Source organism: Cheilinus undulatus, linkage group 10, assembly GCF_018320785.1.
Source record: "Cheilinus undulatus linkage group 10, ASM1832078v1, whole genome shotgun sequence".
In the NCBI taxonomy this organism is placed as follows: domain Eukaryota; kingdom Metazoa; phylum Chordata; class Actinopteri; order Labriformes; family Labridae; genus Cheilinus; species Cheilinus undulatus.
This window is the reverse complement of record NC_054874.1, coordinates 11,288,882-11,316,288: the sequence shown is the minus strand read 5'-3', so window position 1 is coordinate 11,316,288 and position 27,407 is coordinate 11,288,882. Positions and strand designations below refer to the sequence as shown.

Below are 27,407 nucleotides of genomic sequence, written 5' to 3'. Positions count from 1 at the left end.
CCCACAGCATGATGCTGCCACCTGTGGAGTCTCCAACATGTCTTTCGGTCGGCTCTAGTCAAGATTTAGTATGAGTTATTTTCAACAGCGGCTTTAAATTTAGATATGTATGCAGATTTCTTATTCATGAAGTGTGCCATGATACTGTCACACGGTTAGTAAAGCTTTTAGCCGGTGCAGTCGTGCAAAATCACAACTCGAGTTCATCAGTGAAGGACTCCAGACTAGCCTATGTACACACAGGATGGGACTTTGAACTGAGCCCTTTATTACACACTTCTGCAGGCGTTCTCTACTTCCGGATATCCGGGTACAGCCTTAAAATGTACCAGCATCAATAATGTGTGAAAATAACGGAAACTGTCCTTCTGTGTGGGTCTCCCACGTTTGTACAGTCAGTTAAGATTTAAAAACCTTCTAGAGTGTAGGCAGCCTAATTTAATATTCACTGTTATCATTTCAGCTTACAGGCGTCCAGTTCTTTTTTTTAATTTTCTGTAACTCACTGACCACTGAAAACTTAAACCATTTAACATTATCTACGAACGGTTTAGTCCACTTTCTCAAGGCAGCTGTAACTAACAGATATATTTGTGGTTATAGATTTTATAATTCATTTTTCAAATGTGAGCTACAATTGAGTCCTAATTTGCAAAGTAATTAAGAAAGAGTCCCAACAGAAATGTAGGCTATAAAACTCCTTGGCCTCATTTTCCAGTGCACTGCTTGAAAAGGACACAGAGGCGAAGACTTAGAATAAACCAATGTGGTAAAAACTCATGCCAAAAATAAAAAAGGATACGCCAACTCTGAAATGAAAAAGCCCCAAAGTGCTGATTCACTCTGCTGAAGATGTGTTGCTTTTATTCTGCCTGAACTGAGTCCCACATGCAATCAGACAAATTCTGCAGCCATGTTATGCTGGTTGAACTGAGTAGGATAAAATGCTTCAAGTGATTTTAACATTTTCAACTCTATGTAACATCAGATCCTGATGCTGTAAGTAGGAGGTAGAAAAGGCAAGTCAATATGCAGATTTGTCTGATGGTTATTGCAGTCACAATGTATACATTAGCTGGTACAACCTTGTACTTTGGTAATAACCTCAGCGGAGTGAGCAATCTGTAAAGTGGGGATTACAGTCTGTTGTGATGGCAGGTGGTGGGCAGGAGGCCAGAGCCGTATACGGAGGTAAAGTCGGAGGGTCAGCAGAGTCCAGTGATGGCTGTCTGAATGAAGCTGTTGAAATGTGGAGTCTGCGGGCCGTAATGAAACGTTGCTTCCTCCCTAAGGAAAGTTTTTGAACAGGTGGTCTGTTTGTCTGGGATCAGCTGCTGCCCTCTTCATTGTGCAGCTCTGTCAAGGAGGGCAACTGGCAACCAATTATCCTCTCAGCAATGCTGAGTGGGTAAGATTGGCTGCTACAGCTTGTTTCCAGTCGGGCCTGGAAACTAGAACCCTTTCCATTAGCAGAGTTCTGGCTCAGCGCAGTTCTGTTGGACACAAAAACGCTGTCACACACTGTGACTCAATCGCAGTACAACTATGCTGCCATGTTCTGAGTCGTGAGTTGGCATTGTGTGCTCTGACTAAACAGATGTTAGTAATCTGAGCTAAAATTTTAGCTCACTCAGAAAATGTTAACCTTCTATGTGTGTCTGCATCAGTGGATGTATGTGTTTAACCTTTATGCCCCCCTCGAGAAATCATCCATCATATTTTACTCTTATGTGTCATTTACAATCTTTTGATGCATTTTGGACTTTGGAAACATTTGAGGCCAAAAATGTACAAAAAAATTGCCATAAAATCATCAAACATCAACATTTTTTTCTTTTTTTTTTTCATAAACATCTTGAACAACTTCAGACTGGCTCAAAAATACTCAGCTCAACCATTAATTTATTTTCAGAATTTTAACCCTTTTATGCCAGTTTGATTATTTGAAATATTTCATTTTTTACTACAAATAACACAAATTTTATTTCCCACGAAATTGATAGTAAAAAATTGGGCTTTGGATGGGTCAAGAATTTGTGACAAAATTGATTTGATTGTATGAGTATTTTTTATGTAGTTCCAGCTTTAACATTAGGACTCTCTCTGGACACCTTCAAGGCAAAAATGTACCCGTACAATAAAAATGCTATTAAATCATCTTATTTTTATCAAATTTTTTCTCAAATTTCTCTAACAACTTCAGACTTGCTCAAAAATACTCAGCTCAAACATTAAATAATTTGTCAGAATTTTAACCCTTTAAGTGCCAGTTTGGTTATTTGTAATATTTCATTTTTTACAAAAAAAAAAAAAAGACACAAAAAAAAATTATATATTTTCCATCAAACGAACAGTAGAAAGATTGGGCTTTGGTGGTGATAAGAGTCTTGGATGGGTCAAGAATTAGTAACAAAATTGAGTTGATTGCATGAGTATTTTTATGTAGTTCCAGCTTTAACACTTTAACATCAGGACGCCCTCTGGACACCTTTGAGGCAAAAATGTACACGTACAATAAAAATGCTATTAAATCATCTTATTTTTCTCTACTTTTTTTCACAAATTTCTCTAACAACTTCAGACTTGCTCAAAAAAAACAAAGCATGTAATAATTTTCAGAATTTTAACCCTTAAATGCCACTTTGATTATTTTAAATATTTAATTTTTTACTACAAAAAAAAAAAAACACAAAAAATAATTATTTACTATAGAATGGATAGTAGAAAGATGGGACTTTAGAGGTGATAAGAGTCCTGGATGAGTCAAAGATTAGCAGCAAACTGATTTGATTGCATGAGTGTATGATATGGTGTAGTGTAGGATTGAGTGTTTGGTATTTTTGAGCAAGTCTGTAGTTACTTTAAGAGAGTTTAAAGAGATTTGTGAAAAAAATGTAGAAAAAAATTCATGTATGATGATATAAAGGCAGTTTTTTGTTGGTGTACATTTTTGCCGTGAAGGTGTCCAGAGGGTCGTACACTTGAGGAGGGCACAAGTGTTAAGGCTGTCCATTATACTGTATAGTGCTAATTTTTCCATTTGAATCAGATTAAATAACAATTTACTGCTTTTTAGTTCACTTTTTGGAATAGAAGCATGAGATAAGAGTGTTACTTGATTATTTCACATTTTCTTCATCTTGTTTTTCTTTTTTCAATCCAGGTATTTTCTGAGCTTGAAGTTAAGTACAGTCTGTTGGTTGGTAAACTGCTATCATTACTATCACCAGTTCTACTTTTGGTCATACAAATTATTTTTGAAAACCCCTCATCACTGATTGAAGCTTATACATTGTGTTGTAGTGCACATGCCAGACAAAACTGATGGCAACAATAACTCACTCTTCCAGGCATGTAAAACTACCCTAACAGCATAACTGGTGACAAATGACAGCTCACTATGAGCTCTATTGTCAGCATGTGTGCTCCAACATTTGAAGAGCAGAGCCTGCAAGCTTACTTACCAATAACACAGCCTTTTCCTTGATAGCAGGTGTCAGTATAAGTAAAATGCAGCATAGCAGAGAGGAAAACCAGATGTAACAGGTGTGCTCTGCAAGTTAAGAGACTGTGCTGGCTTTGCTAAACATCTCTGCTGGTGCGTTTGGGGCTTTAACATGGACTATGTGCTGGACTGGATCAACTTTGCATGTCTCACGACTAACAGCAGCAATTTGCATCTGCATTTCAACAGCTTCAAAAGTGTTAAAGAGATGTTTTAATTATAGCTGTTAGGATTAATGCATGTGTTAATGCAGTTAAGGTCCATAATTAGGGGATTCGTCTTTTTCAGTTGCATTAATGGCATTCCTTATTGTCCCTTTCAGCACACTGTGGTTAAGCCACTGCTTAGCAGTCCATGATAATTTCCTTTTTTAAAACATTTTAAACGCAAGATGGTGAAATTTGCAAATGCAGCCAAAATTCTAATTGACCAACGTGTTTTTTTTTCTTTTGTCTTTATAGTCCCATAACTTTTTTTAGAATTTAAGTGACATTACTCTAACACACATATTCTTAAAGCCCAGGTTTTCCTAAACTAAAGGACGTTCAGACCTTGACTATGCACCACAGCATTGATGTTTTTCAAGCTTTTAAAACAATGAGTCCAGGAGAGACAAAATGAGTCAATAGCTTAAAGGCGCAAAGAGTTAATATTTTCAGTATTTTGACAGCCCTTAAAAATAGAAAAAGAAAGAAAATAATATTTTTTTCCAAAGTTGTGCAGCCCCATGTTGAGTAGTAGATCATCACCAGCTTGTTTTAGGAAGAGGAGGGGGTGTTAGCACCTAAACGTTCAGTCAGATCCATTATTCCTTTCAATTTCCTAAAGCTGTGGTACGGTTACACCAAGGAGTAAGAGTTTCTTAGTAGAGCTGTTATGTCATATCCCCTAGTTCTAGAATCAGTGTTTCGAAAAAGAGAAAAAAAGTGTTTGATGCATGGAGTTTGTTTAAATCTGGGGTGGGCAGCTTGCAGTCTGTGGGGGAAATGTGGGCCCCCCCTCCCTCCTCACTCACACAAATCAGTTTCAGATGTCAGAAAACTGAAAACATGAAGAAAACATGACAAAAATCTGCTGAAAATACAAAATATACAGTGCTTAACAAATTTATTAGACCACCTGTCATGTTTGTCTCAGAGACCAGCATCATGAAGTGCTTTAATGCGGACTCTTTCATTTTCAGTGAGCTCTCCACGTTTTACCATTTTGAACAGGAATGAGGGATTTCAGACTGAGTTCAGCCAAATTTGAGCCGGCTCACTGGGCTTCTCTGAGAAGTCAGAAATTAATCAAGCATAACATTCAACCACTAAAACTCATTTTTCTGTTCAGGAATGCAAGTAAATAACTATAATTACACATATTAATCAAGAAATAATAATGTGCTTTACTATTTTTTTCAGTTTTTTGTAAATCAGTAAATTTGAAAATTCATGGATATCAATAATAATTATATTTTAGCATTAAAAATATCATTTCTGTTTATGAGCTTCTACATATTGTCGTATTAACCATTGCAGAAACATAAAAAATGATTTTGGTAATTAATAATGCTGTTCATTTAGGGCAGCTGTGGCATAAACCTTACTTTGGGTGGTGGTCTAATAAATTTGTTAAGCACTGTATATATAAATATATTGTAATAATCAAACTCTAACATTGCAATTTCTCTAACCTCATGGAGTATGACTAAAAACAAGAAGACAAGAATGGGGAAAAAATGCTTTGTAAACATGATATTATACTTGAAAAGTAGCTCACATTTATTTATTTATTCATCTTATAATTCTTATTCTTATTCTTATTCATATTATGGTAAAAATCACAGTCAATGAGGTGACCACATGGTTCTTTGCCTGTTTATGGTTACAATAAATCCATAAAGTGTATGCAAATGAAGAGCCAATAATGGAAAATTGATAAATATAGTCTAACGGGTATCGACTTGCACATTAAAAAGTTGTTTAAATAAAAATATATATATACAGCCATTTACGAGACACGGTGAGGTTGTCTTTAAATTCAGACCTCCTTAAGAGTAAAGACATGACTGATCTCAGAATGCAGTTAGTAACATGATAAGTAATAAAGATTTTATCTTGCAATTCCAACAGGACGCCTATAATAATTACAGCTATTGTATAACTAAGGAAATTTAGTTGATGAGGCTTTGGAAAAAATCTGATTTATGCCATTGAAATTTGATAAAAGTGGTTTACTGTTGTAAAACTGACTAAACTCACATATATTTTGTGATTTATACCGTTTATTTTTCATGTTAATTCCACCAGAAAACTCACAAATATTTAATGTTCAAATAAGTTCAAGCAGAAAAATACAAGTACAATAAAAAATAAAAACTAATTTAAACCACACACGTATGTTAGAAATGTTATAAGGTTTTAAAACTGACCAAAAACACCCCCTTTCTATTTAAACCTATGAAATTTCTATAAATTTCTCAAATTTACCACTGGATCACTTTGATTTTTTACAAACCTGTGGCAACAGCTTACTACATTATAGAGTTCTACCATCCCAAATCACAATAAGTTATAAGCTTTTTGTTTGTTATTTGAAAGAACTCTTAGTATGGCTTGCTAGATGAAACATTTCACACCTCTAAATGAGCATATGTTTCAAAACGGTTCCTCCATTTTTCTCCCTAAAATCTCAGTGATTGCAAGAAATTCTATACGAACAAAACCAATCATATGTAGCTCTTCTATTCACCTGTGTGGTGTGTGAGTTTCATCGCCTTATCGTGGTTAGTAAGGATGTCAGGGTCGTTTGTGTGGGGCCAACAGAGATGTAAAACTGCATTTTTCAAGTTCTGGAGGAAATAGGAAGTTTGAGACATTTCTGATTGGTCAGTTGCTGTGATGTCATTTTCCATGACATTGACTGATCTCCACTGATTGGTTGAGAAAAATAATTCTAGTTCTGCTGTATCTTACGGAGTTGGGAAGGAAGTCAGCTGAAATGACTGTTATGGTTTGTTTCCCTATAAAGGGTTAAAGTTGATAAATATAATTAAACTTGATGAGAGCTTTTTTAAGACAATACCAGTGAACCCTGCATGTATCTTTATGTCTAATTGTCTTTTGTGTAATCTTGTGTGTGTAGGTAAAGATCCGTAAGTGACTTCATGATCAGGGTGATGTGTGTGCTCCTGTGAAGGTGTGTTTTCTCCTCAGCCCCAGCTTCATTCAGCCAGCTGCTTCATGCCTCATTGGGGTCCGTATTGATTGGTCCAGTTTCCCTTTGTTTTCAGTCCCCTATTTCAGTCGTTTGATGCAGCTCTAAGAAAGCAGCTGGCCTTTGCTAAAAGTGCCCTAACAGCTTTAGAGGCCTCTGGTAAAATTGCTTTAAATGGCCAGACAGACTGTGGTCAGAAAGCTCGGAATGGTGAGAGAGCCCTTTGGTAAAATGTCTAAAGAAGGTCAGAGAGGCTTCAGTGAAACAGCCTCAATAGCTCTAATAGTTCACCAGGAAAGACAAGCTTACCCACATTTAAGCAGACATGAACAGCACCCTTCTTTCCCTCGTCTCATCCGCTCTGTGACACTCGCACGCACAAATGCAGTCAAACACCCACGCGCAAACACCGAGGGATCGAGCTTTATGTGACTGTGAGCAGCACTTATGAGTCCCTGTTTGTCTGCAGTGTTGTAGCTCTCAGTGGTGGCTGATGGTGTTTGCCCGAGGGGATTCTAACATGGCGCCGATCCCCAGCTCATTTAACACTATTCTGTCTGTTGTAACATGACTCAGCTTTCAGAAAAAGACCAGAACAGTAAGACAGCGAGTGGGAGACAGACAGGGAGAGAGGACGTCTCTGACAGAACGGGAGAGGGGGCGTGATTAGGAATGAAAGAACAACAGAGAGATGCGTGAAGCAGGATGCTGTGATCTGTTGGACTTGGTGCACCGCCGCTACCATGACTAACTAGATGACAGCGGCAGCGACTTTTACCGGTAAATAAACACTAGGATATACGGCAAATCTCATCATTTGAGGTGTGAGTAGTGTGTCTCCACCTCCGCTCTCGCTTTATCCCTCTTCCCTTCATTTTTGATCCTTTTATCCAAACAAGACTTCCAGATTAGCAAGGTCACACGGATGGTGAGGAGTCCTACTGTGGAGACGCTGCTTCTTCTCACACACTGAGGAAGTGTCAGCACGTGAAGATACACACTTAAACAGTCATGACAGTTGTATTAGTAGCTTTCAGGAGGTCGACGGAGGGGAGTAAGAAAAACACTTTAGCACCTCTTGTCTGTCAGAGCGTCGCAAGGCCCGACAGGCGCATAGGCGGGAGGGCAGACAGACCCGCGGGCTCTCAGTCTCTACTCCAACGTTGACTTAGACACAGATGGCTCTGAAGTCTCTCTCCTTCACTCTCCTTCACACTTGTTTTCCCCGTCTCCGTCTTTCCTCCCCTCTCCGCCTCTCCCTGTGTCTTTTATCTGCCTCTGCCCTTCTTTCTTTCTCCCATCCCTCAGAAGTTGTGGCTTAGCTAGAGGCTGACAAAGCCATGCAGAACTTGGATGAGAAATTGCTTTTACTGTACATGCTAAACTACACACTAAATCGAATGACTGATGCTCTTGAAAGTGTTCGCTGCAGGGCAAAGCCAGCTGTAGTCTTTGCTTGTCAGATGGAATATAGTTGGCGGTTAGCTATGTGCATGAGCGAAAAAGAACTTGGCAATCAAGCCCGGGTGTGTTTCCTCTTCTGCTCGAGTATTGATAAATCATTTTTAACTGACTGCTGCGCTACCTTGGCTGTAATGGTTATCGATAAGACAGTATATTCACAGTCAATCTCACCCATTGTGTCCCTCAGCCCAGGCAGGCTCTGCAACACCAACACCAGATAGCTGCATGTGGTGTAACACATTTCACAACCATGCACACCCACACACAATTCCTCTCTCTATCTCCTGCTCTTTCTCCTACCACGAGTGTGAAATCTAATCATCACTGGAGCACACAATCATTTCTATCTAATCTTGAGACACACATGCCTGACAACAACAATAGCGAGAGCTGCTGCAGCAACTGCAAGCTAGCATTATCTCTGCTCCCACCAGCTCCTATAGTCTTCTCTAAAAGCTGTGTATCTGGAAGAATGCTGGAGGAATTTAGTTGTTCAAGGTTGCCATTTATTACAGCGAAGATACGCCTTCCGTATGTCTTTGCATTCCAGCTGTTCAGGTGCAGCAGCTGCTTCCTTTAAGCCACCATTTTGGACCAGCTTTTAGCACTCTGTTCTTTTTTATTCTTCTCCCTGGTAGTTTTGAGTAAACTTGTTAAAGCCGCATCAAGCACTTCTTTATCTTACTAAACCGCCTCAGTCCCCTGCACCCTGCTACATCTTCTCCACACATTTCAGTGGGTTAGCCAGCAGCGCGGGTACAGTACAGAACCCCCCTCACAGCAGTGCCGTCCTATTACCTCTGGCAGTCATCTCACTGTCACGCTGATCAATGATTCATGTGTGAGGGGGCCTAGGCCTGTTAGCTCGCCGCACTGCTGCTCGCTGTCGCCACTGTGCTTCTGCTGCCGCCGCTGCCTCAGCTATAATGACTGGGCTAACTCTGAATGCCTCGCTGCGTGTTATGTGTGTTGGCACTTATGTGCTGGTTTCAAGAGAAGAAGAGAGAAAGATGGACAGAGAGTAAGAGATGGATAGACAGACGGAGGGAAAAGAGAGCGAGCGTGGAGGTTCATGCTGAGCACACGCTGCTCACATAACTGACTTCATGCTGTGTCCTAGTGTGTGTCTGCGAGTGTGTGTCCACACTAAGGATCAGGAGTAGAGTAGAGTACAGTCGAGAAGTGATGGCAGTGGCTATTTCTAGAGGTATTTTTAGAGAGGTAGATTCTTATTTCAATATGCTTCTACTGCTAATCTCCCAGGGCCTCATTCACCAACCATGCTTAAGAAGAAATTTGTTCTTCAAACCAAAATACACAGTTTTAGAGGAGAATCAGAGGCTCACTCAATATTTCTGAATTGTGTTTTTTTTATGCCAACAAACATGATCTAAAAACATTGCAGAGCACTTTTATGCACATTTGAGGGCCGAAATGATGATTAAACTGTTAAACCTTTACTAATGTATACTTTTAAATGGTATATTTACTGCATTTTTCTCAATTTAGCACTGTCATATTATTAAATCAATTATTATGCACAAAAATACATGACATCAATGTGGTCAACTTTTATCTTTACTCGAGAAAAAGTACAGTTACTCTGATTAAAATTGACTTAAGTAAAAGTGAAAGTACTGGTCTATAGATCTACTCAAGTAGAAGCAAAAAGTATTTAATTCAAAGTTTACCTTTACCGTCTAAGCCATAACTTTTGAACTATAAATCATAGCTACTTACATGTTTTTCCTCTAAAAGCCTTCTGTTGTGCCATTCTAATGACGCTATCTATGCCTTTGTAGCTCTTACAGAATGTTTTCTAGCAACCCTGGAACTTGAGTGTGTTTCCAGGGTCCTTAAAAATTGAATCAACACCAGTATCTCAAATATTGAACATCTTTTTATCCATTTTATAATCCATTCTTCAATCTTTCCTGCTGCTAGTGGCTAATACTGTTGTGATATTCCCTGCTTGTATCCCACAACGCAATGTGACTGGGCTGAAACAACCAATGGCAGGTGTTTAAGTGTTAAATGACATTTTTGAAAGTCTTACATTTTCTTACAATATGATTCAGCTACAGAAACTCTTGGAAATCTGTGACATAGTGGGTCTCTTCTAGCAAGACCGAAGCTGTGAGCCACAGTGCATGCTGATGATATGTGCTGTCTGTCCTTTAGGAGCACCAAAGTCAGAGGTGGAAACTCTAACTCAGTGGATAACTTCAATCGTGGTGTAAAAGTGTCTCAGATCAAAAACAACAATAGTCCACCCTGAACATGACCAAAAGAACCCCAGCAGGAATCTCTGAACAACAAACGACATCCAAACAGAGCTAAACTCTCTGCCCAAGGGCATGATGGGAACTCCACCCACATGTAGGACTTGAAAACACATCAGGCAGAGCTTAGGTCAGTTGACTCTGATGACTAATTTCACTCAGAATGGAGTTAAAATTGCACTTTGGGACAAAAAATCCACTTAAAAATGTTTAACCCTGAGATATCAACACTCTCAGTATGTGCTACTGTGTAGTCAACAGAGTTGGAAAAGTATGAGAGTTTTGTACTCAATCAAAAGTGCAGTTATTCTGGTTAAAAGTTATTTAAGTAGAAGTACAAGCACTGATTATATTATGTACTCAAAAAATACAAAGACCCCCCAAAAACCCTACTCAATTACAGTAATCTGAGTAGATGTTATTAGTTGCTTTTTACCCCTGCTTAACATGTTATGTTATTCCTCTTAAGGTGCTAAATATATATTTAAATTAGCCTTTTTGGTTTTGTTTGGAGCAGCACTACATCCACCTTAGATCTACCTGAGTATTTAATGGAGTCCAGTGTGCAATTGTTTTTACTGTTTGTATTAATGTGGACATCAGTAAAATCTGCCAGGAGAACCTTTTCAAATAATTAGGTTGCAATGGATGATTTCAACCTGTAGAGGGCAGTCACTATGCACACTTTTAACACAACATGTAGATTTAAAAAACTTTGTGCTAAAATATCAAGATTTGGACCCTAACTAATCCTAAATTTCCATGTGAAAAAGTGGTTTACAGGTTTAGTTACTCTTTAAAGACAACAGGTGACTTGCAGAAGTGGGCAGTGCAACCTGCCTGCTGTTGGGCCATACTTAGCTTCTCTCACTGTAAGCTTAGAGCCCAAATACTCTCACAGTAGCTGGTAGGAGTGCAAACTTCACACGGTGAAACAGATGGTGCTGAAAGAGCTGCACAGCTGCACAGAAACAGCACATTCTGGACTAAGCTGAATGAAATAGAAAGAGCCATGCAGGAAGAAAATGTAAACATTTTTTTCCACAATGAAATAGACCTTATCTTATATACCAGTGTGATTTAATGTTATGGATTTTACTGTAATTATTCTTTAATTTCATTAAATCCCACAAAAGCCAGGATCCCAATTTGTAGTGTTGATGAAAATGAAAGCAGTCGATGGCTGTAAAGAAAAAGACTGTTGTTGCAGCTGGTTACAAAACTCTGTGTCAAAGTTGCATAATTCATCTAACTGTAACCCAGAATGTGACAGGAAATTCACTCTAAGGAAGGGTTGACATTTTGGATATGAGGATTTGGTTTCTCACAAAGTGTTAGATTAGAATATTTATGCCACTGTCACAGTGCTGAAAGTAAAACTTAGTTGGACGTGGCTGGCTGTTTTCACCCTGCTGGTACCGGTCCTTTTGATAAGCTAAGCTATGCAGATTCAGGTTCACGTTTCCAGTACAGACCAACATTTAATTTAACTTCAAACTACGTATTGAAAACGCTGAGGCTGCAGGTTTTTATGGAGTTGGGCTCTCTGTCAAAACTGGTTTTCATTTCACAAAATTGCAATCTGCAGAATTGCAGACTATTTTTATGTTCGGATATCGCTCCCCCCTTTGTTTTAATCTGGCCCTGCTTATGGATTTAATTGATGTCCCTCCAGGGCCTCCATAATTTTTTTATTGTGTAGATAATTTTTCTTTTTTTTTAAATTGAAGCATACAAGATCCCCGCACAGGACTCTTTTCTTATTCCAACTGAATTTCTGACCATTACCGCCCGCTTACATAGCACATACCATCCACTTCCACCTGCACCCACAACAGGTGTGTCAGTTATCACCCATATCCTGCATGGTCCTGACAATCCATGTGGCATATTTAGAATAACAGACTGTGCATTTAATCAAAGGCGATATTGATATGTTCACTTAAGCTACAAGCTGATTAAGTTTCCTCTCTGAATGAAGGAAATCCTAAGAAAACAACGACATACTTTTTATGTGTAACAGTGCTACACATATCAGACTGATCCAACTCCTGGTTATGGCTTAGTAATAGCAATGTCAAAGTAATATTTTCTGACTTTATTAACATTTTATTTATTTTTAAGTCATACAGAGGTGTCATCAGGTTTCCTGGTCTCTGGAAAGTTTGTGCACCATAAAAACTGCAGCGCCTTTCCATCTGCCCTTGCAGACAGTAGACTAATCTCTACTCTGTTTATGACGTGCTGTTACCATCCTCATCATTAGATGCTTAATTCAACAAGACCAATTAGCATGGAAAGGGGCATTTTTTACCCCAAATTACTGGAGACAGAGCCATATTCAAGCATGTTTGCGCAGCACTGGTGATGTGTATCATCCTGTTTAATATGAGTACAGAGAAGTGCTTTAAAGAGAGCTTGCTTTGGTTGAATCAGCTGAATCATCTCATCCAAATATGTTTCCTTGTGGGCATGTTCTGGCTATGTCTGCTGCTTTGTCAAAGATAACCCCCACCCTAAACCTTAGGTTTCCTGACCCAGCATGCGCCAGCCTGTCAATCCCTGCACCAAACTGCAGTCGATTCATAGACTGTGGGGGTATTGATTGTATACTTGAAAACTCCTAACCCTAATACTAACCTTTTACCCAATGCACACAAATGCAAAATAGCCTGATCCCGATAGGTAGCACAAATCGACAAAACACCAGCTCTGTCGCTCCCTTTTACGAGCTCGTAGCCAAGGAAAGCATTTAGCTTGGATGTGACACCATTTCTAGACATCTGACTTCGGAGGTAAATGAAACGCAGCAGAAGTCCTTAAATGATGACTCATATCATAACATGGATTTTATAGAAACCCTTTCAGTTACAAACCAGTATACTTAAGAAGTCTTCTGAGAGGTATCAAGGACATTTGGAGCTACAGTGTGGCATTCAAATCCACACAGACTGAAATGCTGCCAATTACATGAAGATGAAGACAGTGTTTGTTTGTTATCATCACCAATTCAAAACTGAAATTATCTCAAGACACTTTACAGAGAGGGTAGATCTAGACTGTTTCTCTGTTGTGGCCTATTATGATAAACTAGTGTTAACCCCTTACAGCCTGAAAACACAAATTTTAGCCAGAAAACTCTAATTTTTTGGAACTGAAATGATTATGTCACTTTCTACTGAAATCCAAAAAATCCAAACTTCCATAAAATTTTGCATATATATTTTTTGTATCTCATTTGATACATTCAGTGCTTTTGGTAAGTGATTATCTACTTGAGGGCATTTTTATCATTTTTCAGATTGTATTCAGAAGGCTTTTTTTGTAATTTATGATATATTGATTAGATAGAGGTATCATAAAAGTATTTATCAAATATGATACAAAAGGCTTTAAGGGGTTAATCATTAGTAGTATAATAAAGACTATACCCCGTTGTGCAGACCAAACTCATGTTGACAGCCATCAGCCAAAGCTGCACCTGAGTAAGAAAAGACAAGAAGGAGGGGTAAGGGTAGGGGAAAAACAGGGAGAGGAGAGGGACAAGAGAAACAACAAAACAACAAATGACAATGGTAGCCATAAACTTTTCTCCCATTTTGCAGGACATTGCTATGTCTTTATTGATGATGCTAGCAACATGTGACAAATTAGCAGTAAAAGCTGTGATTTTTATAAAACAGATGTGTATTTTTGAAGAATAATGTAAAGTCTAATATCAAGAAAGGAAGAGACTAAGAATAGACTAGGGGGTCTCTAAGGATTCATACAGTCTGATCTGATTGGTCAGATTTTGCCTTGTTGATTGTTTATTTGATAACATACCTGTGTTCAAGTCTTGTAGTAATTTATTCAATGCTAGGACTTGATCCATCCTCTATTTATTGATCAAATCTGCATTATTGTGACATCCCATGATACTTTGCGGGGATTCTGTGTATGACCTCGAGTGCCTGCTGTCAAACCAGCACTCTCCATGATAACAAGGCACTGATCCTGATGATTAGAGAGATTCAGAGATTAAAAAGTGTGAGCATCATCTGTTACACCTCAAACACGATGATGTGATTATTGTGGCCTGTGTGAGCCTGTACACGTTCCAGTTTTAAGTGAATGAACAAACCTTCGGTTTCTGCTGCTGTTTATTTTTTTCCACTGTTTCAACCTGGTGAGTCTCATGCACACTTGAAAAGCTTGACCTGCTGATTACTGACTGTAAATAAATGAGACTCTTGGTTTAAGAATCCTCGATGTCCAAATCATCTCTGCTTCTCAATAAAAATAAAAATAAAAATAAATTCTAAAATATAGCCTCGTCCTTCCTCGTAGCTCCATAAGTTTTTCTGCGTTTCAATTCCCACGAGTAACTTTGTTCTGAACGGAACAACAACAAACATGTCATTACCAGGCTCTTATTGCCGTGAGGACTTTGGGTCCTCAAAAGTACAAGAGCCAGACACAGACCTGCACCCTCCACCACCATCCACTCCTCATCAAGTTCTCTGGTCCTTATCCGTCCCCGCTCCAGTGTGTGCGTGTGCTCTGTGACTCTAGATGCTAAGTGTTCTAGCGAAAGGTCAACAGCCATAAAACAAGAGAGCGAGAGAGACGGAGAGAGAGAGGCTGATGAGGAGGAGCGGGAGAAGTAGGGTCTGAGGGGCCTTTGAGGAGGGATGGAGTGGTGAAGAGGAGACGATAGGAGAGCCGTGAAGGACTGCTGCTGCAGAGTCATTACCGGAGTGGTTAACACTTGGCCAACGGAGGTGTGTGTGAGTGTGCATGTTTCTGGGTGTGTGGAAGGGGGGGAGAGAGAAGGATGAGCAATTTAGATTAGAGGAAATAAGGAAAACAATGAAGCATCAGAGACTGAATGGTAGAAAAGCTTAATGTATCTGTTTGGGAATAAGATGTCATCCCTCAGTGAGCACTGCTACAGACTAATTTATAAAGCTATGATCAGTTGTTCCACTCAGCTGAATAGTATAATGCAGTGCAAACAGTGATAATGCATTCAGACCTACTTGGTACACTGAAAAAATTAAACATCAGTGCCATTCATTCAAATTCTGTTTCTAAGTTGGTCTGGTTGAGAATCATGGGTGTTAGTTAAAACATTTGTTGTTTATTTTGCCTGAAAGCCAACTGAGTCGAGTTAAAACTTCAGTTGACTTCAGTGGTACCTTTCACTTCAAACCAATGGTCCTCATGTCATGTGACCCTGTGGCATCACATCAAATCGCTCCCTGTGAAGTTTTGCTGTCCACCATTACATCGCTTCAGCATTCAATAAAGGAAAGAAACCTGCATGAGTTTAAAAAGTGTTATCTGATACCAAGATACACATTCAAAATGGTTATTTAACTCAAGTTAAGAAGTTGCAACTCAAGTTGCCTTGGAGTTTGTCAACTTGAGTTTAAAGAATTTAATTCAATTACTTTTCACCATTTGAATCCACTTTTTTTAAGTTGTTCCAAAATTTCCTGTTTAGAGTGTAAAATTATTCTTTTGATAGTGTCTTCAAACTGCCTTAATTCTTCGTGGCATCGTTTCAACAAGGTGCTGAACACAGAGATTTTGGTCCATATTGGCATGAAAGCATCACGCAGTTGCTGCACATCCATGATGCTAATCTCCCATTCCACCACATCCCAAAGGTGGTCTATTGCAGTGGTTCTAAACCTTGGGGTCAGGACCCCCTTGGGGGTGGTGAGACACTGAGAGGGGATGTCCAGATGCCTTAAAAAAGTAAGACTATTTTTTAGATAATACTGTTGTGACTTTGCACCAATTTTACCAAATTTTAACCCTTTTTTCATTACTTTTAACACAGATTTTGCCAATTTTAGCACATTTTTTTCACTTGAAACCCATTTTTGTTTATTTTAAACCCTTTCTATCACTTTTTCTGCCTGTTTTTGGCTCTTCTAAACTAATTTTTGCCACTATCTGCCTGTTGTTGCCTCTGTTTACCCATTATTGCCTCTATCATCCCCTTTTTACACCCTTGTTGCCCATATTATCCACAGTTAACCCGATTTTACCAGTTTATATCACTTTTTCATCCCATTCCACCCAATTTCCACCAATTTTTTCCACTTTTAACCCATTTATGTTCTTTAGAAATATAATTTCACCACCTTTTTTACTATTTTTGCCATTATTAACCAGTTTTAGCAATTTTTAACCCATTTAAATGATGTTTTCAGTGAAAGTTTTTTCATCTAAAGAAGGCTAAATGACCTTTATTTTGGCGGTCGCGGGCTGAAAAGGTTGAGAACCCCTGCTCTATTGGATTGAGATCTGGGGACTGAGGAGGCCATTGGAGTACAGTGAATTCATTGTCATGCTCAAGAAACCAGTTTGAGATCATTTATGACATGGTGCATTATCCTGCTGGAAGCAGCCATCAGACGGTGGGTACACTGTGGTCATAAAGGAATGGACATGGTCAGCAGCAATACTCAGGTAGGCTGTGGTGTTTAAACGATGCTCAATGGTACTAAGGGGGCTCAGAAAATATCCCCCACACCATTACACCCCCACCATCAGGCTGAACCATCATTAAAAGGCAGGATGCTTTCATGTTGTTTAAGCTGTTTTCTGACTCTACCATCTGAATGTTGCAGCTGAAGTCAAGACTCATCAGACCAGGCAACGTTTCTGTCCAATTTTGGTGAGCCTGTGTCAGCTGTAGCCTCATTTTCCTGTTCTTAGCTGACATGAGTGGCACCGCTGTTGCTGCTGCAGCCCATCTGCCTCAAGGTTTGATTTGTTGTGCATTCAGAGATGGTATTCTGCGTACTTTGGTTGTATCCAGTGGTTATTTGAGTTACTGTTGCCTTTCTTTCATCTTGAACCAGTCTGCCCATTTTCCTCTGACCTTTGACATCAACAAGGTATATTCGCTCACACAACTGCCTCTCACTGGATATTTTCCTTGTTTCTGACCATTCTCTGTAAACCCAAGAGATGGCTGTGGATGTAAATCCCAGTAGATCAGCTGTCTCTGAAATACTCAGAGCAGCCCGGCTGGCACCAACAACCAGGCCAGGCTCAGTCACTGACTTTGCATTTCTTCCCTATTCTGATGCTTGGTTTGAACAAGTGGTCCTCACCATGTCTACATGCCTAAATGCACTCAGGTTGCTGCCATGGGATTGGCTGGTTAGCTATTTGTGCTAACAAGGAATTGAACAGGTGTGCCTAATAAAGTGGCTAGTGAGTGTAAATATATGTATACAGTATATATATATATTTATATATGTCACTGGTGTTTGTGTGAAGATAACATGTTCTCCACGTGCATGCGTGGGTTCTTCAGCATTCCGGCTTCCTCCCACCACCAAGAAATGAAGGATGGGATCAGACTACCTCCTTAGAAGAATACCTGACCAAGATTTTTGAAAAAAAATTTCAACCATTTCAATTTGATCAATGAAAAAGGTGGCAGTTTGGAACCCAAATGGAACAAAACACGATTAATCAAATAGCCAGGACAAAATAAACATGTTTATAAAGTACATTATATCAGAAGGAAACCTTTTTTTCCCAAGACATCATGGAAATATCGTTCTTTCACAAGGAATTTTGTTGATAAATTGGAAAAAAACAGTCTTGTCAATCAAAGAAAAGCAGATATATTTGTAGAAATCTTGATGCAAATACTTAGTTTTACACATTTTCATTGTTTTTGATACATTTTTTCTTGGCACACATTTTGCGACCCTCTTTTGTGTCCCGACCCACCAGTTGAGAACCACTGATGTAGAAAATGGATTGGTGGAAAGGTGCTGTGTTTAATTAGTTTATTCCAAAGTAGAAAGTTAACTTCAATGTAATCATTAATTTTCATTTTAAAAGTGAAAAAATAATTTGAAAGAAGTATATATCTTTATAATAACTTATGAGGTCACTTTGTGTCAACTTCTATCTTAAGTTGAAGAAATATATATCAAAAATTACAATCAACCAAATAAACATTTTTTGTCTGAGCAACACTAAAAATATCTGAAACAAATAGCAGTGATTTTTTTTTTTTTTTTAAGGCTGCTCTATTTGATGTAAATTTCTAACAAAGTAGAGCTGATAGAGGGTCATTGTTTAAAGGACTGTCTTAAAGTATTCCTTTGTTCTAAAGAAAGCTGTGATTGCTTTTCTTCCTTCTCTATACCTGCTTGTTTTTATTCCACATGTTTGATAAAGACCAGGCAACTAGAAGTAATTTTTTTGATTTGGAAAACTACAGCCATGAAATTGAATGTTGAAGGCAGATCATTTGGGTTGCTTTTATTTTTTATTTTCCTGCAATAGAGTGAGTCATCACAACTAATTTCACAGAGAAGAGCTAATGAGAAAATCCCCCACACTGCATCGTTTTAAATGAAAATATGAGCAAGAGGAAGGGAAATAAAATGACTGACTGGTACTCACACGGATGTGAGGAACGTGTGTATGTCCATGTCTGGTCTCGTCACACGCTGACAGTTCAATTAGTCTGAACTAAATGATGCATGGCGTCTCCCTCATGGCCGTAGTAATCGTCAGTGTTCTGCTTTGAAGCGCTCATATTGTGCATGAGTAGATAGCTAAACCAACAGTGGCTGGAGCTAGTCATGTTGAAATGTTGGACTGTAGATTTGCCGATCCCTGTAGATGCAAAAGTGGAACATGGGACCGAATTGGACTCAGCTCTCAGAGCTTATCACAGATATGCTTTATATTTCAGAGGAAATAGTTCCTTTTTTTTCTTCCTGCTGCAGAAGTGACTTTGAACTATGTGGATTTTAATTAGGTATTCCTCATCAGCTGGGTATCAACTGTGGGTGAGCGAAGGTGTGTCTGCGTGGGTGTGTGCATCCAAGCATACATTAAATCTCAGGCCTGCTCGTGCTGGTCATGCAGTGAAATTAGGACTTTTTTTTTTTTTTTTTTTTTTTTTTTTTTTACCAAGCAGCCATTTTGTGCAAGCGTGTGTCAAGTGCTTTTTTGTGGATGTTGGCAATCAGCAGACACAAGACAGACAGTGAAGACGTTTGAAGTCGTTAGAAGTTCCTTACCTTGATCTGCATGCAGCAGCCGTCCTGTGACTGCCACCAGCGCATAGCAACTTTGTGATTTGACTAGCTGCTTTTGTTTGATGTTCCGAATGTGTCAAAGGAAAAAAAACCTGCCATGATTCATTTCATTTGCTTTGTTCTTCATATCAGCAAAGGGACATTACCTTTAGAGATTCTTTTAAAGTTAAAAACTAGAGCCGTGCTGGAGCACAATCTCACATTAATGGAACATGGTGATTGGTCAAAGGAAGGTGACTGTTTTACTGAATATTTTATTGACAGCCTTGCAACGCGCTAATTAATTTCCTTAATGGGCAGGTGGTAGTTGTTTTTGTTTAATAGCATGCTGGATTGTCGTCCTAGTAAACAGTTTTATAAGTGGGAGGGGGAATCCAGCATCCACCCATAGCCTTTGTTGTTTAAAAGGCCCATATGGATTGTGAATCGGCAGAAGCTTTCAAAGCATCATTAGTCATGCATAAAAGACTGTGTTAGCGCTTTAATACCAGCCCTGGGCTCAGACTCCAAAGATCTGCCTTAATTGCCCACCTCTGCTACACTCTGTTCATGTGCGCATGTGTACACGCTTACAAGACGTGCACTTATGTGTTTTTTTTGTGAGTATCAGCTAATTGTCCCTTGCCTTGCTGGGCACTAATAAGCACATAAACGGAGCCGCGAGTTCAGAGATGGGCATTAAAGGAGATCCAGACACACCCCTCTGCATGCTCTGAATAATGATCCCTGCTATCTCTTTCTCCTCTTCCCTGTGTGTGTGCATCGCTGTGTGTAGCCGTCCACCTGTTAGGTCTGACCTGGCATCTGCGACACGGCGAGAGCCAGCTGTATGAGAATGGCCTGAGCTCAGCGGACCATCAACAGGATGACCGCAGCAAAACCAGACCCACCAGCTCAATCCACCTGCTGGACACGCTCAACCCTGAAAACACACACGCTGGTGACAGAGGTGAGCTGACACCCACACCGAACACAGCAGAATAACAGATGTTCTGCACTCTTGTGTTTACAGGATTCTCTTGTCAGTAACAACAAAGCAAATGTAAAACAATAATTTGTTATTTATTAGAAATTAAGGGTGCTGAATGAGCTCCGGCTTTAAGTGCTTCAGTTCTTATACTGTAACTGTAACTGGCTGATTCCCTCTTTAGTTTATGTCACATTTAACAATTTTGAAATTCCACTATTCTGCATTTAAAACTGTTTTTGTGTCATTTTTAAATTTTTTCTTTACTACTGTCTTAAACTGGGGCTAAATGATTTCCTGTTTATATTCAGACCTTCTTTTATCAGGGGATTGAAGATTTGAACATGTGCTTGGTCATGGAAAAAGAAACTTGCTATGGACTGAAAATGAAATAAGAGAACATCAAAAAGGCTCAGATGACTTTGACTTCCCCAGATCTGTTCAGTTTTTCAAAGTAAAATGAGACATAAAGGAGCAGTGGTGGACTTATTTTACATCGCTGTGGCCGCAGGGAGTCGCTGATATGCCTTAATTGCGATTAAAAAGAATTTGTGCTCTGATGGTGGGTCTGATTAATCGCCGTTACACTGTTCCAAACTATCATGCATATACTGTTTTTGTTCATTTTTTCCTAAATAGACTATATAATTGGCAGGCAGTAGGATTTTTCATTCCTCAACAATTACACTGTTATTTGGATTTTACTCAACAAAATTGCCAATTAGTTTTTGCAAAATAACTGTGTGAAACTGCAGTGTTCCAAATTATTATGCAGAACAGAGCTTCAAAACATTCAGTAGTTTCTGTTGTGTTCTGTGTAGTTGTAATTTTTGCATTGGGGTTCATTTTTCCTCAAATCAAAGCTATTTCAATCAAAAACATCTTTACAGATCAATAGGAGCCCTTCTTTGATTTCACCTCAACAACTCTCTCATCCATTTATATATCCATGTACAGTTTCTGTGTGTATTTTATTTGACGATGCAAGAGCTGCTGTTTTGAGATAAACTGCCGTCCACTCTCATAGAGCTTCCTTTTAAGGAGGCCCCATAGGTTATTAAAGGGTTGAAGTCAGTGGTGTCATCTGTGAGTCATTTTGAACATGCTCTCCTGCATATCTCTTCATCTAAAGCTGTACACCTCTGAGTCAGTGCAGCTCTGATTTGAATAGGAAATCTTAATGTTAGGATGATGAAGGACATTCTTAGTGTTCATTGATTCCCAAATAAAGACACTTGCAAGGACTGCATCAAGGACATTGTCGGTACTGACTTCAAATTTTGTTTTTAAAGGCAAAATAATTTAATTTCAGAATTTTCATAATTATTGGTCTGAGACATGCTGCTTATCAAGATAGCTTTTTACTCGAGTTTATGGGTTTAAAGCTTTACTGGCGGAAGTGATATAATCAATCTGAGCAGCAGAAGCAGGCTTCTGTTCCTAAATTAAAGTTTATTTTCTGCAGAAGTATCCAGGAAATGAGTCAGTTGTGACATGGGGCTGTTCTTACTGCTTAATTAAAATCTTAGGAACTGTGTTTTTAGTGTTAATGGGGAGCTTCAGTGATTTTACACATCAAAGAATGTTTACAGGTGTCGGAGAGTTCTGATGCATATTTGAAAAGTTCTGTAAAGCTTTTTTTGTGGCTTTAGAAGAAGTTGTGCAAAGTCTGATAAATATCCTAAAGTGATGACATTTTAAGCATGCTCTGTTCAGGCTGAAGTTTGATTTGTCTTCAGACCCTTCACCCCCACGGGCCGAAGGATTTGAACATCAGGAGTCAGGACTGCTTTTGGCCTCCACTGCAAAACAATAATAAAAAAAAGATAAAACAAAACGATCGGTTTTTAGATTGAAAAATGTGAACTCTGCAGACCTCTGTACTCTGCTCTTCATCTCTGCAGCTTGAAATGATCTTAGCTGCTTCAAGCACAACACAACTAAAGCTCTGTGAACTCTTGACAGTTGATTTGCATTGAAGGAGAAGTTGGCAGCAGGCTTGACGGGAAAAGAAAGAGAAATGCCTGGAACAAAAAACAATATTTCCTTATTTCAGTCTGTCCTTGGTGTGTCTGACAATGACACAGACTATAATTCTAAATAAATGGAGTACTCTTAAGTGTCTGCTCACTATTCCAGTATATTACAGAAGTTTTTTTATTTTTCACAATGAAAAAAAAAAAGTTGAAACAAACGTGTAGCCTCTCTGCAGACTTCTACTGAAGCCAACATTTTCACCATTATTTTCTTTTGAAATGTCACCAAAATAAAATAAATAAAAGACATCCTGAAATGAGTTTGTTCAAAATTCAACAGCAGTAGAGGGACTGTTTTTTTACACACATCCAACACTCTGTGAATACTAATTACTTTTGGTGTTTTTTATGAACAAATGATGTGACTTAGGCCTGTTTAGTATTCAAAGTCACTCAATAGTAGGATGCACTTTAAAGGCACATTATTCCAGATGGCGGTGAAGCCAGACTGGGGTGGTCCAACAGTGAGATATGAAGGCGTCACCTAAAGTATACAGGCTTCATGTACAATGAATAACATTTATTTATCCTGTCTTAATTCATGTAGCTAAATATGCACATTTTTGTGGTGTTTTTACTTGTAAATGTATCACAACAGAATGAAACACATCCTATCCACATCCACATCCAGGCCCAGTCAATTAGCGGTCCAGGGGCCACGTGCGTCCCAGGACCGACCCCCAAGTGGCCCAGCCTGTGCTCATGCCAGAGATGCAGAGGGCAACTGTTTTAAAAGTTTTCATAAAATCCCACAGCATTTCAGACTGTGAATGCAACATAGCCTAGCAACAGTCTACCTACGATGCACTGCATTGTGTTGAAGCGTGGCTAGTGATGCTGAAAGAAGTAGCCTCAAGATACCAATACCAAACATGCCCTTTTCAACTGTAGCTACAATTATGCAAATTTAGTTTTTATGCACTTAAAGATATGCCTGGGTAAGATGTGATGAAAATTATTATTTACATAACATTACACATCATTTTATTTTTTCACCCTATTTGTTTTATTTTTATTCAAGTGAAAAAAAACATTTCTGCTACCTCAGGTTATGTCCAAATACAGCTCTGTTGGTGTGTTTTTATGCACTTTTTCATGTGCTTTTGTCATGTTACCGAATTTAAAAGGGTGAATATGTATAAATAGTGCATATTTATCATCAAATTGATCTGTATTGGTTTGAAATTTGACATAACAAGCTGCTTACTAGGCGCAGTACAACCAGTCATTTTAATGATGATGTCCAACGTGTCCGGCCCAGCTACATTTCTTGGTCTTAAAATTTGGCCCAGTTGAATCTGTAATTGAATAGCCCTGCTGTATGGGGTCTTTCAGACCAGAGCTGACTTTTGCTCTCTATGCACAAGGTCTGTCTTGAGATGGGCAAAAGGAGTTTCAGGTATGCTGCTTCTGCAGCCTGGAATCTTCTACAGGAGACTTTATGTCTGCGGGAGCTGGTCTCTTTAAATGTTTTTAAAGTAAACCAAAAGTGTTGGAGGACGATGCATCTGGTTGTAGATGTTTTGACTAATGATTAGTTGCTCAGTGGCGAGGATTTGTCTGATTTCTGTTTATAATAGTTTCCCTGTTCTATGTCTGTAACTTGGTGATTGTGCTGCTGCTTGTCTTGGCCAGGACTCTTGTAAATGAGATTCTTGAACTCAATGAGGTTCTTCTGGTTAAATGAATTTAAATAAATAAAAATAAAAGAATCAAGTGATGAAATGGTCTGTTATGACTCACCTTACTGATGACTACTAGTTGTAGCAACCCAGATGAGTTCAAAGGCAATAGACATCTCCTTTCACCACACAAACATCTGTATCTGTGTAGCGCAATTTTATACTCTAAGCAGATGTGTACATACAAAGAGGGCTGTCTCTGACATCTTGAAAATTATTTTAAAAGCATCCATGATGGTAGAACGGACCCCAGTGGATGCCATGGTAACTTTTTCTTTCTCCTCTTTGGCAGGTTTGTAAACCAGCCACATGTATCCCATCACCTGATACATCAGAATGAGCACATATGCAAGTAGGCCCTGGCCAGCTTAATTTTGCTAAAGTCAAAACCGAGCCAGCGTGGGAGAGACAGCTGCACGGACACAAACTGACGCAGTATTGTGGTACTTTTGTGTTGTTTTTTCTTTTAAAAATGATTTCTACGACAATCTGCATTTAAGTGATGGGACAGCTGAAGAGAGACAGAAAACATGGGGAGAGAGAATGGAGGAAGACATTCCACAAACAGAGCAGGGACTGGGAATTGATACCACATCCAGCTTGTTGAGGGCTGTAGCCACTGCTTAGGGCCACCTGCTCCACCCACTGAGCTACTAAACTGTCCACATCTGGTGTGTCCTTACCTAGTGCTGGCTTCCTCTCGATATTCTTCCAAAAGCTAAGACCGGAAAAACTGAGGAGTTTTGTCCTCAGACAAAAAGCAAATACAAAGTTCATCATTTCAGAATTGGTGTGAGTTTTAGGGTGGCTGCTTTTTTGAGGTAAACTGCTGTCCAATCTCAAAGAGCTTCTTTTTAAGGATGCTCCACAGGTTCTCCATAGGGTTGAAGTCAGGGGATGATGGCGACCACATCAGAATTTTTTCCCTTTATGCCCATAGCAGCCAAGGCCTCAGTGGTATATTTTGCAACATGAGATGGTGCGTTATCTTGTATGAAAGTGATTTTACACCAGAAAGCACGCTCCTTGTTTTTCTACCATGGCAGGAAATTGGAACTTATATTTTCACATATTTTGCTGAGGTCATTCTGTCACCATCAGGCACCTTAAAAGGGCCTACCAACTCACTTCCTATGATTCCAGCCCAAAACATCACTCCACCACCTCCTTGCTGACATTGCAGCCTTGTTGGAACATGGTGGCCTTCCAACAACCATCCAGAACTCCATCCATCTGGACCATGCAGTGTAGCACAGTATTCAACAGAGAGTAAAACTTTGAAAATGAGTCTTCATATATTTCTGAGCCTACAAAGCATTCATCATTGTTCGATGCATTTGCAGAATTTGAGTGTGGCCAAACATTTCTAAGGTGGGCATGGCCACCCCTGGCAGACCCCCTTGATTAGCCCTTGATGCCAGGATGTGCTCACTTCCACTGTGAACTACCCAAAAAGCATCCCGGGATAGCTCACAGGTTGACTAGGAAGGCAACTTTTAACAGCTTTCTTCCCTCAATGTGGAAACTTAATCCATGACACAAAAACAGTGCCTTTTTACTGTCCAGCCAAGATGGAGCTTTTTTTAAATTATTATTTTAAAGCAGAGGGGTCCAAACTATGGCTGGGGGGCCAAATGCAGCCTGTGATCCACTTTATATCGGCCCACTAATTTGAAATTGAAATGAAATATGGCCCACATTAGAGCATGAAACTTGTGCATGTTCTTCTTAGTTTCAGCACAAGGAGGTGCCACCATTCTGAAACATCAAAAATTTTGATGAACTGAGACGACACTGCACATGGTAAACAAATTGGCAACCAGAATTATAAAATATAATCTTGATTTATATTGCTCTAATGGCTTAAGGCAGCAAATAGCAGCACCAGTGACGTTCCAGGGGTGGAGCAAGTGGTAGCTAGGGCCCCCTGCAATCTGATTGGCCACCCTAAAATCATTGAAATAATTGGTTGTTTCCCTTGTCAGCCATGAATTAGCCATTTCAGCATAATCACTAAGCATATCTTGACCTACATTAGACCGGTTTTACTAACTTGAATACCCTCATAGTGAGGTATATACAAGTGGCCCCACCTTCCTTATATTTCTGCAGGTGCCCCCAAATGGAAAAAATTCAGACCCCTGCTTTAAAGACTTCTTATTTCAAAAGATACTTCTCAGGTGAGCCAGGTGGGGCAGGGCAAAGCATCTCTAAAAAATGGAAACGTCTAGATCAAGACATTACAAGGGTCAGGAGGTGGGAGAATGAAGGGAGCTCTTACACAGAAACAACATAAAGCAGATGAATAATCATGGTCCCTCAGGAGTAAGCAGCATGAAATGGGAATGAGATCCAGCAACAGAACAGCAGCTTACAGCAGCATTTCACACTTTGAAGTGACGTCCAGTGTTTCCATGGCAACAGTAAATATTTTGTGTCGTTGCCGCTCTGTCTTGGTGGCTATACACTTGACCAGTGGTTCTCAGACTTTTGTACGGACATTCATTGAGTTTGCCTTGAGATTCTGGCTCGATCTTTGTGTGGCTTGGGCAGAAAAGATTTAAAACCACTGCACTAGACACCATGGAAATCAAGAATTTCTCTTGCTTTGAAAATTGTTTGAAATAATCAAGTTGATGGAAGTACTCAGCTAGAAAATTTTGAGTGTGGGAGTATTCATTTTTAGATTTCATTTCAGAATTTACATTTTACATCTAACATTTGATGTTCTGTGGCTGTGAACTGTTGCAGACACTTCCTTCTCTTTGTATCACTGTGACCATCTTGCAATGTCAAGGTCTGTGCTCAGAATTCAACTAAAAGTGAGTTATTCTGCTTACATGAAGTAAAGTAGACTTTATAAAACAGGCTTTTCACAAGCTCTACATCCCTGAGCCACTTTTATGAAACACCCGTGGGCCAGGCACACACAAGCACACATGCAGGCCAGCTGAAATACAAAAGGAGGTCACAAATTGTTCATCTTTTTCTAACTTTATCATAATATCTTTGTGCTTCTGTTTTTTTTGCTTTGTGATAAAACTACAACCCTACTAACATGCACGATCATTGTGGAGGGAATCACAATTATGAGAACAGATGCAAAAACAGAAAATTATGCACATTTAAACATTAAGACTGAACCATATTGAGACTGACTTTATGTCCATTGGCATGAATTCCAATCAGTTTCTATTGC

The 27,407-nt window shown here is 39.2% G+C and overlaps 1 protein-coding gene across 1 annotated transcript in view; it reads left to right on the top strand.

Annotated features, from left to right (window-relative positions):
• Positions 1–27,407, top strand: part of tenm1 (teneurin transmembrane protein 1) — a 351,544-nt gene that overhangs the window by 141,508 nt on the left and 182,629 nt on the right. The window contains exon 6 of the mRNA XM_041797861.1: positions 20,299–20,472. Within this exon, the coding sequence (XP_041653795.1) occupies positions 20,299–20,472 (174 nt within the window). The remainder of the gene's footprint in view (positions 1–20,298; positions 20,473–27,407) is intronic.